This window comes from Lepidochelys kempii, chromosome 3, assembly GCF_965140285.1.
Source record: "Lepidochelys kempii isolate rLepKem1 chromosome 3, rLepKem1.hap1, whole genome shotgun sequence".
NCBI lineage: Eukaryota > Metazoa > Chordata > Testudines > Cheloniidae > Lepidochelys > Lepidochelys kempii.
The window spans coordinates 111453675-111469460 of record NC_136382.1 but is presented as its reverse complement, the minus strand read 5'-3'; the positions used below and the strand labels follow the sequence as shown (position 1 = coordinate 111469460).

General features: G+C 42.7%; 1 protein-coding gene across 2 annotated transcripts in view; it reads left to right on the top strand.

Moving 5' to 3' along the window:
- Window positions 1–209: 209 nt before the first annotated feature.
- EPM2A (EPM2A glucan phosphatase, laforin) overlaps window positions 210–15786 on the top strand; it is a 50710-nt gene continuing 35133 nt past the window's right edge. Inside the window, exon 1 of one of the 2 annotated variants that reach the window (XM_073337536.2) lies at window positions 210–635. In XM_073337536.2, coding sequence (XP_073193637.1) covers window positions 374–635 — 262 coding nt within the window. In that variant the 5' untranslated portion in view covers window positions 210–373. The remainder of the gene's footprint in view (window positions 636–15786) is intronic. The other variant, XM_073337537.1, reaches the window with a different exon arrangement.

Sequence of the window (15786 nt, the reverse complement as noted above, 5' to 3'; positions counted from 1 at the left end):
GCACCCACAGAGAAGGCTGCAGCTCAGTATCTGTTGCAGAGAGGGCTGGCAGCAGCCACAATTTCACAGAGCTAAACTGCGCTCCGACAGCGCCTGACCCCCCCCAGCGCCGCTTCCCGCGGTGGCACCGCTCAGCAACCTGCCACCGCCGCCGCCCAGGGTTCCCGTCTCCATCGCCCTGCCCCCCGCGCCCGCACCTGCAGCATGCGCATGCGCATGGGCCACGACACCCCGTGGCTCGGCGAGTCGCGTGCTAGCTCCCCGCCCCTTTCGTGCCTCGCCCCCGTTCGCCACGCGTTTACGTGATGACGAACGAACGCGGAAGTAAGCGGGGTCTGTACGGTCCCTCGGGCGGCCGGGAGGTGACGCTGCCATGTTGTTCCGCTTCGGGGTGGTGCTGCCGGCCGGGCTGACCGCGGGGGACGTGGTGCTCATGGTGGCCGGCTCGCGGCCGGAGCTGGGCCAGTGGGACCCGCAGCGCGCGCTGCCCATGAGGCCCGCGCGCCCGGCGGCCCCGCTCCCGGCCCAGGAGCCCGCGCTGTGGTTGGCGGAGGCGGCGCTGCCGGACGAGGAGGCCGCGGGCACCTTCTGGTACAAGTTCCTGCAGCGCCGGGGCGCCGACACCGTCTGGGAAGGTAGCGGCGGGGCGCGGCCGCCGGGTTCCCCTCCCTCGCCCCTCCCCCCGCGCGCTCTGCTGGCCCCTGCCCCGGGCGGCGGCTGCTGCTGGGCCCGTGGAGGGGCGGGGGGAGGCTCAGCCAGCCGGGGCCGCGCTGAGAGCAGCCGCTTCGTGGGAGGGGGGCGCTGCCCGCCGCCGTGCCGCTCCCGCTGCGCTTCGGTTCTAGGGAGCTTGGAGTCTCCCCCCGCAGCGCACCCGCAGCGGGCTCTGGGCGTCCTCCCGCTGCTCCCCCTCTGCCTGCACGATCCCCCCGCTCAGCTCCGGCGTGGGGCGAGCGCCCAGCAGCCGATTTCTAACCTAAGGCTTAATCTGCACCTAAAGACTAGCTTGACCTCACTGTTTCGCTCCGGGCTGCGAGCAGTGTCAGCTGAGCCACGCACGAAGGGTGTTGAGGTGGCTTGGTCGCTGCTGGAAGAATTCTTCCAATCGCCTATGGGTTAACTCCAGCGACGGAAAACCCCCTTCCCTCCATACAGGCAGCATCTGCACTACGGCCTTGTGGGGGCACAACTGCGCCACTGTAGTGTAGAGGTGCCCAGGGCTAAGTGTCTAGTAATAAGGAAGGAGAGGGAAGAAGTACAGGATTTGGGGCGGGCATCAGCACTCTGTAATCCCTTTATTGGTGCGTGTGTCATACGCTCTTGTTTTGCACCTGGGAACAAGCTGTTCTGCGGTGAAGAAGTTAAATTTCATTTATTGAATTATACTGTCTATGAAAGATGTCAAGAAAGGGTACCATGTGCAACCACTTGTATAATGGAAAAACACCTTCTACTGTACACCACAAAGTATTCAGTGTGTGTCCAGTACAAAGGCCAAGAGAAAACCTGTTAAGAGCTTTATCACAAAGTTTACCTTTTACAGAAGGAAATCCGCACATGGTGTAAAATTTGCTACCTCACATAACACAACAAGTCAAACTGCTAATTAGAACCGTGGCATATCCAAAATATAGCTTTCAGTCAAACAATCATTTGACTGAATTGTTTCATCATTTTGTAATTATTATTTGTGTGGTGATAGCACCCAAAATGTGCTAGGTGTTTTTATAGAAATAGGTTCTTCCTTGAAGAGCTGAAGAAGCCAGACACTGATAAAAGGTGGGATTATAGTTGCATAGTAAATCACTAAGCTCTGTGTTTGATCCAAATAAGTCTCTCAGCTTGTAAGAAATATATTTCCTTGGTAATCAGTATTTATGTAGAGCCCCGTTCTAATAAAACTGTCACTGTGACTCAGATTTTATCCAACAGGGTTACAGCGGTCTGCCCCAAAAATATATAAGTATGTCAATGTAGCTGGCTCAACTTTCTTTGGAGCAAAATTGCAGCTTTATTTTTCTTGTCAAGGAAAGTTTAGTTCAGAGGTGGTAAGCTTTTCAGTATTTTTCTCTTGTATATTATGCCAAACTCTGAGATTGGTTCAGGGTCCAGACAAATACAGTAGGAGCTTTCTTTCCTATCGGATCATTTACTTTACAGGGAATTTTAAGGATTCTGTCTTTACCGTGTACATGTGAGGAATCCAGAAAATACCTGGTATGGTAGTAGTAAAGCCTTTCTGCCTTTATCAACCATCTGATTGCTTGCAAAATGTGGGTTTTCTTTATAAAGTGGAAGGATTTTGGTGATCATCTTCTTGAAGGTATTAGAATTGTAACTTTCACTTTTTTCTTGTAAACACAAAATAGTTGAATTATGTATACACAGAGGATTTTCTAGAATTTCAGTTACTTGCAATCTTGTTCCTTTTAAATTGGTAACAGTAAAAAGTCAGATAAAGCATCCTCTTTTCTAGATTTTTAAGACTACCAGAAAACAATTCCATTGGTCATTCTTCCATATATTCTTTCTTCCATATTGTGCATTCCTAGAGTTTTAATGCAACAAGGGAAGATTCTGATCATCTAGTCTGACACAACAGAGGCCATAGAATTCAACCCCAGGCCCTAGCAAGTCTAAAGCTAGCCCTGGTGACCCTATTAAAATGGGATCATGACCCACTTTTGGGTTATGACCCACAGTTTGAGAACCATTGCCTTAGACTATTTCAGTGAATTTCACTGTAATATCTTGGACGCGAGAGAATGGGCACTTAGTAGTTTACTTAATCTGCTAAAGATCCGATTCTGTGCCTCCTCAGCGATGGGCGCTTGAGACTTAGTGTAAGGGGGAAAAGATGAATTAAAGGATATTATCTTTTTAAATAAGGAGCCACTTGTATTTTAAAATGTATAAACGACTACTACTAAAGTTTAATTCTGTGCACAGACAAAGCAAGTGACCATACAGCTGTGCTTCGCACATTAGGGAGGATACATATAAAATTTCAGTCGTCTGCACATACAGGTTATGGAGGAAGACATGCCATAATTACATACAAAGGAAAGCAAAATAAATTTAAAAAGAATATACAGCTAACAATCTGTGTCTTTGAAAACATCATGTGATGTTATGATATACTTAGGACATGTGACTAATGAAATTTGTTATATATGACAACTGAATTAGACATACTCAGCCTGTTTTGACAATTTCTTTCTTTTGCAGAAGTCCAGGAAAGGTGAACTTACGAAATCAAAATCTCTCATCCATCCAAAGGAGCAGTAAATGAGGCCCTTTTCTAGAAGGGGCAATGTCCAAAATAACACGTTACCTTATCAATGATGGTGTGTAATGAAGGTGTGTAGGAAGTCCTGGCAGACTTCCACTCTAAGGTTACACAGTATATGAGCAGCAATAAAGATAAGTGTTTCAAACTTGCTTTGGTGTCAGTCTGAAGTTATTATTCTGTAGCTTGAATGAGAAGAGAAGCTAGGAACGTGAGGGCAACTTTATCACAAATTGTGTCAGATACTCTTACAATGATTGACTGCTAATAATCAGGATAGGACCCAGGGCACATGCAAGAAATGTGCAAGTGAGGCTTTTGGGTGACTGATTTTGGTCAGAAGAGCCCAGTTTAGCTAGAGTGAGTGAAAACCCCTTTTGTGTTGTTAAAACATCATTCAGCTTCCCCATAGAATTTAGCTGCAGTGAGGCTAACCTGTACTTATTGGGAAATGTTTCTCCCCTTTCTCTTTTACATTGTGAAAATGTTTTGAACCAATTTACATGTAACCATGGAGGCCCAGTTGCTGTCCAGTTCAGACATATCACAATATAAAAGCTTCTGTTAATCTGTGGGTGCTTGTTTAATGGGTGGTGTACTGAGTATATTCTAATTTTGCCATAAATATTCCTTCAGGACTAACCTGTATGGAATTTTATTCTTTATCATTGTGAGTATTCAGCAATTTGAACTTCCTGCCTGGCTGCAAAGGAAGAAAACAGCCTGTGGATTGTCAGCGTACTGCTGAGGTTTTATGGTACTCATCTGAGTGGTTCCTCTGTTCTCAGTCACCAAAAATAGTTAGATCTTTAACTCTCAGATTCCTGGATATCATTGTTCTTGATTATAAGTGTAGAAGGGAGCTTAACAAGAGGTTTTCCCCTTCCAATATTTAAAAAAAGGACGGCAAGACACTGTCAAAGATGGATCAATTAAAAACTTTGACTATTATGCCTGTGATCCTCTGTATTCGATTGTAAAAATTACAGTTTGAAAACATCTGGATTCTTTTCTTTAAAAAAAAGGTTTATAAAATATAAATCAACGTGTCGGATGGTCAGTACCATCTGTGTTTAAGGTGAAAACGAACCAATCCTCAGGAAAACATTTATAACACAGTTATTAGAATATCTGCACCTCTGAAGGCATACTCACAATCAATAGTGGAGGTGCTATAGGAGTAGGCAGAATTATATTTGTTACAAATATCTGGGCGTAGGCACTCCTATGCAACTAAAGGGATTTCCATCCAGTTGTGTGTGTAACATGTTATATCACATCAATTATGACGTAATGCTTAGTTGTTACACATTGACAGCTTTAAGTAAGAAAACTATTTTGAAATAGGATTTTAATCTGATAATGTTCCTTAAAATATACATCAAAAATACTGTGTATAATACATATTTACATCTTCAAAGTATATTACAAAGATAACTAATCCTCATAAATATTCCTGCAGGATAAGTAGGTATCACTATTTTACAGATGAAGAAACTGAGGCAGAGAGATCATGGTTCTTCCAAGCCAGTGAGACAGCCAGCATCAAAGCTAGAATTAGATAGATTTGTGCTTAGACCACAAATCTATATGCATCATGGCCAAAGGAAGGCTACTGCAGGTATATTACTTGGCTGAGCTTGCTTGTTATGGCCCTTACCCTCTCTGTGTTCAAGTCCCTCCTGAAGATACATCTCTGGCAAGATGCTTATGGAAAAATTGATGGCTGACCATGATAAGCTTGAGGGGTAGTTTGGAAAAAGTTTAATATAAATTTATTTATATATAATATATTTGCCCATAACTATGTATCCTATACAGCTTCTACACTGTTTGTCTGCCTTTGTATCGTAAGCTCCTCAGAGCAGGGATTGTGCCCTTTTCTATTTGTAAAGTGCCAGCATATTGTGGCTGCTACCACAAACAGTCGTATTTGTGTTTATAGCCTCAGTCTTAAAATCATACTAATACAGGTTTTTTTCAGTGAATTCACTTATTTAAACAGTAGAGAATGGGCAGGGTGTGTTTACTATAAAATGACATAATATACACTCAAAGCACTTAAACACATTTTATTTTCCCCAAAATAATTAATGTTGTTCACATTAATCTTCCCACTTTTGTTTTCTAGGGATTCTCTGGATTCCAAATGAAATCTTGACGATCTCTCATTTTTCTTGCTTTCAGGAACAGCTGATGCCTTATGGCAAATCTTGAAAAACAATTCAATTTAAAAACAATTATGCTACAAAGCTTGGGGCCGAGTCTGCTGCCTCTGCATCATCCCAGCCCCTGCCAAGTTGGGTTAGGCAACTGAAGTTGGATTTTTCTCGCTTGGGAGATGTACATCTTCTGAAAGCAGTTCAAAAAGTTTTGTAATTTCAGTTAGACATACAGTTAGTGCTGGCTAATAAATTGATATAAATAGTGGGGAAAAATAACTGAAGTAAAATATATTCATAATTTTCAAGTCGCTTGAGCATTTAATGGTCTGAAAATAGTAGTGGTCATATGGCACATTACAGCTTAAATAAAGCAAACCATATTTATGGTGAGCACACTTTTTTTTTTCTAGCGCAGGAACGATCAAGCAGGGTTGGCAACTTTCAGACCTATGCTTTAGCTCCTTCCATTAAAACATACTACTACTTCTGTCAGTATGTAATAAAAAACTCTCCATAAATGGTAGTGGATTCTTCAGCTTTTAAAACTCAGCTCTGTTGGCTACTGAAGAGAAGTGTACTCTTTCACATTAAACTAATTGGTTAAGTGTCAAGATGCTGGTGTTAGTGCCTACATGCTGGATGCTTTAAAAACACTGAGAACAGCCATGCCTGTGGATTTAATTGTTGTTCTTCTTCAGACTCCAGTGAGACTTCTTGCTTCCCACTTGTAGGTGTGTTTAGTCCATATCTCTTATCAGTCCTCTGCTCCCTATCTTACTCCGTATGAATGATCAGTCCCAAGTAGGGAGTGCTCTTGTGATTAGTGCTCTACTTTTTCTCTGGATCCTGTTGTTGTGGTTCCCAATATTTTGTGTCCACTTCTTAGTAGGTGTCTTGTTAAGTTGCTCAAGCCCTGGCCATAGTACAAGTCACTACATTTGGATAGCCTAATTATGTCCCTCAACCAGTCATCATGTAGGGATTTGCTTTCCGTTCCATTTTGGGTTAATGGGTAACTTCTAGATAAAATTGCAGTATGCCAAAAACATTTTCAAAGACTAGTTTTGGTTTTCTTTTCTTTTCAGTATTTAAGCAAATGACTACATCAAGAAATGGTTCCCGAACTTACTGTAGTCTCCCTTGTGATGGACTGGTGAATCCTCTTTAACTTCTCCCTGTTATATGGTTGCCATGTGCTTTTCTTTCATGACCTCTTCTTTCCTTTTCAACTTTTTCATTCCCATCTTTCCTCTTCTTTACCTTCTATTATTTTATTGATTTTTGTAGCTCCCCTCCAATTTTTGCCCACTCAAAAAAGAAAATAAACACTGCTTGGGGCAGGTGGTCTTCACTCTTGGCTGTGAGGGATCAGCACACATGCTGTCATGGCTGATTGAATGTTACAAAAGAAGATGTGCGAAGGTGTGACCTCTGGGATTCTTTCTGAGCTTGCAGAACTCTGGGTGTGTGCTGTTTATAAAGAGCTTCTCATTAATTTACTCATGGCATTGTGTTAACAGTTGAATTTAGTGACTCTAAGGAGTACTTGTGGCACCTTAGAGACTAACCAATTTATTTCAGCATAAGCTTTCGTGAGCTACAGCTCACTTCATCCGATGAAGGTGCCACAAGTACTCCTTTTCTTTTTGCGAATACAGACTAACACGGCTGTTACTCTGCAACCTGTCATTAGTGACTCTAGATCATGACATTTTATTTAAATCTACAGTTTGTGCAGGTTTCTTCTTCTCTCAGTGCTGTAGCAGAAGGCTAGTAGAACTCTGAAAGGGGGAGACTTTTCAAAGAAGTGAATGGCAGTTAGATGCCTAATTGCCATTTGTGTCTTAAAATCTCCTTTTATTTTAATCCTTGAGGGCAGCAGTAGAGCACAAGTAAGAATCCTTCATGATATCTCTAAGGAAGCAGATTTCAGAGTAACAGCCATGTTAGTCTGTATTTGCAAAAAGAAAAGGAGTACTTGTGGCACCTTAGAGACGAACCAATTTATTTCAGCATAAGCTTTCGTGAGCTACAGCTCACTTCATCGGATGCAGAATTTCAGGCAAATAATTCTTCCTTCCCTGCCCTATTATTCCTTTCTGGTGAAATGCATATCTCCTCCTACCCCCAAACTAATGTGTTGATCCCCTGGGTGGGGGAAAATAGCTGTAAATTAAAAATAAAAAATGAACTTCTCAATCCTTGTGATGGACTGGGTTGAGAAGTTTCTATATAGATGTTTTACTTAGTGATTGATTATTACTTCCATTAACACGGCTGTTACTCTGAATACTTCCACTAGGTGTCACTATTTTACTTGTCTATAACAAATACCTCCTCAATCCTTGCAGAAGGCAGCTACATAGAAGTTTAATTAATAGCATAATTCATTTTGTTTTTTAAGGCAATGTAGGACTTTATTCTCTCCTCCCACACCAAACTTATTGTTAAATGAGTAATGTAAGGGGTGGAATATTAAGTATAACTGGATATTGATGTTGACTAATTGTGTAATGTACAATGATTTACTGAGAACCCATTGCTTTGTTCAGAGAGAGAACATGTTAGCAATATTAATGCCTTTCAGGTGTGAGGAAACATTGTTGATATGAGTAAATAGGAATCAATTTGAAATCAGCCTCATACTTTCCTTTTTTTATGTGACTGCATTTAAACACTATTTCTCAGTAAATCTGTGCAACCACATTGTCAGCTTACAATAGCATATAGTGTTTTATCTTGTTCACCTAAAATATCACTGTGACTTAGTTATGACATGGTTGGGAACTAATTTTCATTGATTGCTTCATATCAGTTTACTATATATCAGTATGTCTTGTAAGTCTTTAAGTTCTGATTCCAGGTGGTAGTGGTGGTGATTGTTTAAATTTATCCTTAAAAAGGAGGCTATCACGATTGACGGGATTCAGTCCTAAACCCAGTGTACCCCTGAGTAACATTTACTATTATAACTTATCCCCCTGATAAAATATCAGGTCTGTAAACAGAGTGCTGCAACAGACTTAACATTCTACCTCAAAGATGGTCAAAAAACAAACATTACTAAGTGTGTATGATACAAATGTGCACACTATACCATCCTTGTACTTTACTGATATCTCTTATAAGTCAGTAAAGGATTGAAATTGACATGACTTTTACTCTCTGAAGTCCCTCAAGTGACAGGAAATTTGTTAATTTCATTCTTTTGTCATCTCAAAAGTCCCAAGCCCAAATTCTCTTTATCTTTCCTGTAAAAGATCATGCCAGGATGTACTGTGTGGTTAGTTCAAACTAATCACATGGTACTAGCTTATGAAAAGAGATGTATTTAAACAAACTACTGATCTAGAAGTGCAGTATGTGTGGGAAATGAATAATACTGTCATCATACTTAACCAGTGTGTAAAAGCTAGCTGCTGCTTCTGAACCTATTGGAAAGACTGTATAGAAACAGCAGGAAGGACAGCATTAAAAAGCATAATAATTAAGACACTCTATTCAACTCAGGAATTAGAATCTCTGTATGAGATGTAGAAAGCAAGTGTTTTATCTTGGCAACATTCATCAGCTGTGTGAAATCAAAACCACATCTGAATTTTCATTGATTTAAATTTTCATATGTTGACATCAGAAAGACATGAGTCTGAAGTGACCCTAAGAATTCCTACAGGATCAACTGCCAAAATATCTGACCCATCTAAATTCAGGTGATGGAAGTTCAACCTTCCCATACCTCTATCTTATAGAAATCAATAGCAATTCAGTCTTGGTTGTGTTGAGGCAGAGCTTATTCCAAGCCATCTAAGATTGAATTTCACTCAAACAATTAGGCAGCAGGGAGACTTTCATAACAGGCTCTGGTGTAAAGGATAAGTAAATTTTGAGAACTGTATGTGTATCAGTGGAAGTCCAATTGTAGTAACTGCTGATAGACACCATAGGGTAGAACATACAGATAACACAATGAATTAGGCCCAAAATAGAACTTTGAGGGTTTTCATCATTGTAATGCAGTGGTCTCCAACCTTTTTTGTACAAGATCACTTTCTGAATTTAAGATCAACCCAGGATCTGCCCTGCCCCACTCACTCCGTTTCTCCCCCTTCCTCCGTTGCTCACTGTCCCTCACCCTCACTCACTTTCACCAGGCTGGGGCAGGGGGTTGGTGTGTGGGAGGGGGCTCTGGGCTGAGCCTGGGGCAGGGGCTTGGGGTGCAGGAGGGGGTGAGGGCTCTGGGAGGGCATTTGGTGCAGGAGGGGGCTCTGGGCTGGTGCAGAGTGTTGGGGTGCAGAAGAGGGTGAGGGATATGGGCTCTGGGAGGGAGTTTGGGTGCAGGAGGGAGTGACGGGTCTGGGAGAGAGTTTGGGTGCAGGAGGGGGCTCTGGGCTGGGGAAGAATATTGGGGTTTGGGAGTGGATGAGAGGTGCAAGCTCTGTCCGGGAAGCACTTAACGCAGGCGGCTCCTGGTCGGCAGCACAGTGGGGCTTAGGGAGGATGTATGTTAGTCAAACCTTTATCTGCTCATAAACTCATCCAGATTCTTTGTTCTTTAATTAGAAAGGCATATGTGACTGGTTAGAGAGGTCTGTAGATGGATTAAATACTGGAAGAGCATTTTACAGGCTGGGTTTTATTTCATAACTTTTTTTAAGTTTGCCTTCTTCTCAAAAATTAAACCAACATTTGTTCCCAGGGAAAAAAATCAATACGATCAAGGTTAAAGAAAAAGATCCATTTATAAAGTGGTCTGAGCTTTTAAAAAATCTATCCTTTTAGTTGTGTGTGGCATTTTTTCCACAGGGTATTTGTGTTTGTTTTACCCTAAGGATAGAAGGGTGAGTGTAAACGTTGATGTAATTTTTTTTAACACTGGTTGTAGAAGGGAAAAACGGTGAAAAACAAATGCTGGGGATTAAAACATGCAGGAACTTTAAATTGCATAATACTGACTTTGTGATTATTCATAGTTTCCAAGGCCAGAAGGGACCACTGTGATCGTCTAGACTGACTTCTTGTAAACACAGGCCACAGAACCCCCGCAAAATAATATCTAGAGCAGATCTTTTAGAAAAAAATTAAATCTTGATTTAAAAAATTGCCAGTGATAGAGAATCCATCACAATCATTGGTAAATTATTCCAGTAGTTAATTACCCTCTGTGACAAAGTTCCTCCTCTACCTTGGTGGGTCTTGCGCTTATTGGCAGATTTGCTCACCTTGGAGCTTCACGGCAGCCCTCAGCTTGGCCGTTCTTCTGAACCCACAGTCCAGGTCGACGACTCCTGTGTCTGACCTGGAGTTGGGAGGTTTGGGGGGAACCCGGGCCCGCCCTCTACTCCGGGTTCCAGCCCAGGGCCCTGTGGAATGCGGCTGTCTAGAGTGCCTCCGGGAACAGCTGTGCAACAGCTACAATTCCCTGGGCTGCTTCCCCATGGCCTTCTCCCAACACCTTCTTTATCCTCACCATAGGACCTTCTTCCTGGTGTCTGATAATGCTTGTACACTCTCAGCTCCTAGTGCCTCTTGCTCCCAACTGCTCACACGCACACCACAAACTGAAGTGAGCGCCTTTTTAAAACCCAGGTGCCCTGATTAGCCTACCTTAATTGATTCTAGCAGCTTCTTGATTGGCTGCAGGTGTTCTAATCAGCCGGTCTTAATTGTCTCCAGAAGGTTCCTGATTGTTCTGGAACCTACCCTGTTACCTTACCCAGGGAAAAGGGACCTACTTAACCTGGGGCTAATATATCTGCCTTCTGTTACTCTCCTGTAGCCATCTGGCCTGACCCAATCGCACCTCACAATTAAAAACTTATGCCTTATTTCCAGTCTAAATTTGTCTAGCTACAACTTCCAGCTACTGGATTCTGTTATACCTTAGGTCTGCTAGATTGACGAGCCCATTATTAAATATTTGTTCCCTGTGTAGGTACTTATAAACTGTGACTAAGTTACCTCTTACCCCGTCAGCAGCTCTCAGTCATGGCAGTAGTGGCTGCATTCCTTCTAAGATCAGGAGTGTAGGTTTATCCCTATTTAGATGACTGGCTTGTCAAAGGCTGGTCTAAATAGCAAGTGCATAGCATTGCCCTGATCCAGTCAATGATCTGGGAAAGTTAATCAACACACAAAAATATCCTCTCTTTCCAGTCCAGAGGATAGAGTTTATAGGGGCTGCACTGGAATCATCTCAAGCCAGGGCCTTTCTTCCATGTTCCAGGCAATTCGATCAATTGTCATAGGTCTGCTGGTCACAACAGCACCAAACTGTTTGAGGCTTCTGGGTCACATGGCCTCTTGCACCTATGTGGTTCACTACGTCAGACTGTGGCTCAGAACTCTGTTGGGCTGGCTGGCATCTGTTTACCCACCAAGCTGCCATCAATTGGACTCTGTGGTAAGAATGCCCTCCCATGTTCTCAAATCCCTAGATAGGCATTCCATTTGTCCACCCACAACCAGCTTTCATGCTAGGGCCAGATGCTTCGGTCCTTGGATGGGGAGCCCATTTTAGTTCTCTGCTGGGTCTCTGGTCTTCAGAGAACTTAGCTTTACACATCAGTGCCAGAGAACTGAAAGCTGTGCCAAGTATTTCTATTGCAGATCAGGGGAAGCAGGCTGTTAGTCTTCACAGACAACTTAACAGCAATGTTTTACCTCAACAAGCAGCGGGGAGCCCACTCTTCCCCACTCTGTCACAAAGAAGCCCAACTCAGGGAGCTCTGTATTGCCAGCTCAGTAGATCTAGAAGCTTCTTATGTGTGGGGTGTACAGAATGACTTAGCAGGCCACCTGAGCAGATGGTTTGAATCACCACAAGTGGTTTCTTCACCAGTTGTAGCCAGATACATCTTCTAGTTGTGGGTTTTTCACCAAGTAGAGCTATTTGTGACAAAGTCCAACAGAATGTGTCAGCAGTTCTGCTTCCTATGGGGCCACAGCTCCTCCAGAGCCATTTCAATAATAAGAGACATGAATGCTAAATGCTATTAAAAGTAGTTTATGAATTATAAATTGCTATCTCACTTCTTCAAACTTGTTTATGTAGCTGTGTAGCTAGAACTTTTTCCTTGCATTGCCACTTTACAGTATCTAAATAATTTGAGGCAGCCCAATAATTTGTGAAAGTAAAGACGTCATATAAACTGATTCAGTAGTTTTTTGTTTTATATATACCCCCTTGACCTTGTATTCTGTACTTATCTTGTGAAACAAGCATGTTTTAGGAGGTACTTCTGGGGGAGGTGGCATCTTTTGGATTAGACTTACAGGTGCAATCCTGATCACTCGCAATAATTAAGGTCTCATGGCAATTTTTATATGTAATTGTAATGACCCTGAGGGATGTAAACCTCAGTGTCCTGGCTCAATATTGATTGGGTAACTTCATTCCACCTACCCTACTTTCTTGGCTTTGGTTTCAATTGGATATGGTAGTTTTCTTCCCTTCCTGTTTCAAATTGTTGTCTTGCTGTGCACTGTATGTTGTTGCTGTATTTCAACGGGGGGTGGAATGACTGACGTGTGTATGGTGTGCATGAAAAATTGCGACTAAAATAATTGGTGTAATTTTGAATGAAATGCACTATATGAATGGAAGGTGTTTGTTTAAAAAATAAAACCCAAATGAAAACTTGCTTCTTTTTTATTTGATTGTTTACTCCTCCATCTCTTTCAATGATAAATAGTGATCGGAGAAAGGAAGCTACTTGGAAGTGACAAAAGAGAAGGATCAATGCCTAATGAAGACTATAAGCTGTAGCTCACGAAAGCTTATGCTCAAATAAATTTGTTAGTCTCTAAGGTGCCACAAGTACTCCTTTTCTTTTTATAAGTTGAAGGAGTGGCTACAGTTTTGTGTATGGTTGTAGATCCAGTGCCATGTGGGAAAGGAAGTGAATGATGGCAAAGTTGAAAGGATCATTAACATGGCGGTTGAAGTCATCAAGAATTAAGATGGAGGATTGGGAAGAGAGGAAAAGGAGGACCAGGAATCCAAGCTAAAGAGGAAGTAGGATGAGGAGACAGGGGAAAGTTAGTCAGCAGATGGTATAAACCTCAAGGGGAAGGAGGGAAAAGAGTTAGAAATGGGAGAGCAGGAAGCCAGTGCTTCTGATATTGAGAGCATGATGAATGGGAATATTGCTTCTGTTGCTGCCTTCTCCTTTGAGTGGCTGCCATGTAGGGGGAAAGCCAGTAAGAGGAAAGATGGAGGAAGTGAGAGAGAGCAACATCACAGGTTGTGTCTGCTTGCTAAAGAATAAAGCAGGAGCCCCAAAGGGAACAGGAAAATAAAAGGAACTTGAGCAACTCCAGACTGCACTAAAGAGAGACAGAGGGGTTACTCCTGGGGGAATTCTGTGTCTAAAAATTCTGTGCACAATATTTTAAAATTCTTCAAAATTCTGCATATTTTATTTGTCAAAATAACACACTATAATCATGCTAGTTTCAATTATTTTGATAATTTATTTCAAAATACCTGTCAGCAAATATGTCTGTAATAATACAGACAACAAAAAAGATTCAAGATGCAGCCCCGAGTCTGAAACTGTACTCAACCAGCAGAGCAGGGTGAGTGCAGGGCCTCCCACCCCAATCTGCATGGGAAGCAGACCCACCCACCCAGGTGAATAAACTGAAATAACACAAAAATCAAAAATACCACAAAAAATATTTAACAAAAGAATTTCATGAGGATCTCCTCAAAATAATCAAATATAAAATGTAAAAATGATCTCAAGACTATTAAAGAAAATAAAATGAAGTAAAATAATCTGTATTATCAGTGAAGCTTTATAGTGGAGGCCTCATAAGTAGATTTTCACTGTGATCAGAGTATGGTTCAGAAAATGTTGTTCAAATGGCCAAAGTTCATTGTCCATTATCTCTAAGTCACTTTGAGTAAATTAATGGTCAAAACTGGTGCACAAAGTTTACAATCCAAGAAAAAATTTCCTCTATGCCTGTTTCCCTCAGAAGATAAACTCTATGGAAGCCAATCTCAGTGCTTGGTAAAAGAAAAGCAAAGACTTTGAGGCAAATGCAGTCTTGTTAAATGAGCACCAAGCTAGGAACCAGGAACTCCAGGGTTCTCTCTGGGGACACTCACTTGCTGTGTGACCTTGGGCAGGAGGTCACTTAAGCTTTCTGTGTTCTTGTTTCCCAGTATTTAAAATGGACAATGATATTTCTGTACCTCTGCAGAATGCTGTGCGGTCTTTTAGGGGACAATGTTAAAGCCCATTGAGCATATTAACTTTTTTAACTTTTTTATAGTGCTAAGGATACTTAGCATTGTGAGTCCAGGAAATCGGACTTCCTTATACTCGTACCTTTAACTAATTAAGACTGTTTGTTTTTAATTGAGGGAATGGGACAAAAAGAGAGCATAAAGGGAATAGGAGACTGAGAGCAAAATGTCCAAACGCAGGTGGCTACGTGTACTGATTCCCACCCGCTGTGTGTGATGGGGGTTGTGGGTGCCCAACACCTTGGAAAGCTGACATTGGACCACTTCCTAGTGCCCCTTAAGTTGCGTTTTGAGGCAGGGGAGTGAGTTCTCAGCTTGAAGGGCTCCCTGGCCGTTAGCCCATGCGAAGGTGGAGGCAGACAGTGGCCAAGCTGTTCCACAGCCTCTCAGAGACCCACACTGTCCCTGGGGGAGAAGGAATCATACACCCAGCTGCCTGGTGCCCTCAGGAAAGCGGCCTGAGGAGCACAGCTTGCGCCCAATCACCGTGTTGGATGTGCCCTGGTGCCCATTTCCTCTGCCTGACAGTGTCCCCCTGAGGAGGGGGAGCCAAGCCGCAGGGCACAGCTCCTCTCCCCTGCCAGCCAGATTCCCCTCCTCACCGGATGTCTTTTGTGCCCATGGGAGCCTCCAGCACAGCTGGGATGAGCCTGAGCAACAGCAGCCACAGCTGCCGCCTCCAAGCTCTTGGGTGCCCACCACCTCCATGTCTCGTGCCTGGCACTGGCAATGCTGTCCCACACCTGCATCCTCTTCCTCACTCTTCAGCAGTGCCAACTCCATCCTTCTATGGGGGGCGGGGAGAGCAGTAGCAAATTCTGCATGAAAAAATAAAAATACAAAAATAAAATTCTGTGGGGAACATTAACTTTGTGCGAATTCTGCATTGTGTAATGGCGCAGAATTCAATGGAGAAAGGGGGAGGAATAAGAGCAAGAGGGAGAAAGGAGGAAAGTGAAAAGGCCAGTGTAGAGTTGGAGCAGATATTGCCAGAGGTGAGGGAAAAGAGCGCAAGAGGAAGAGCTGGAATGTGGTGTTAGACTTGGGGAGGGAAGGCATGACTCAGTTAATATGAAAGA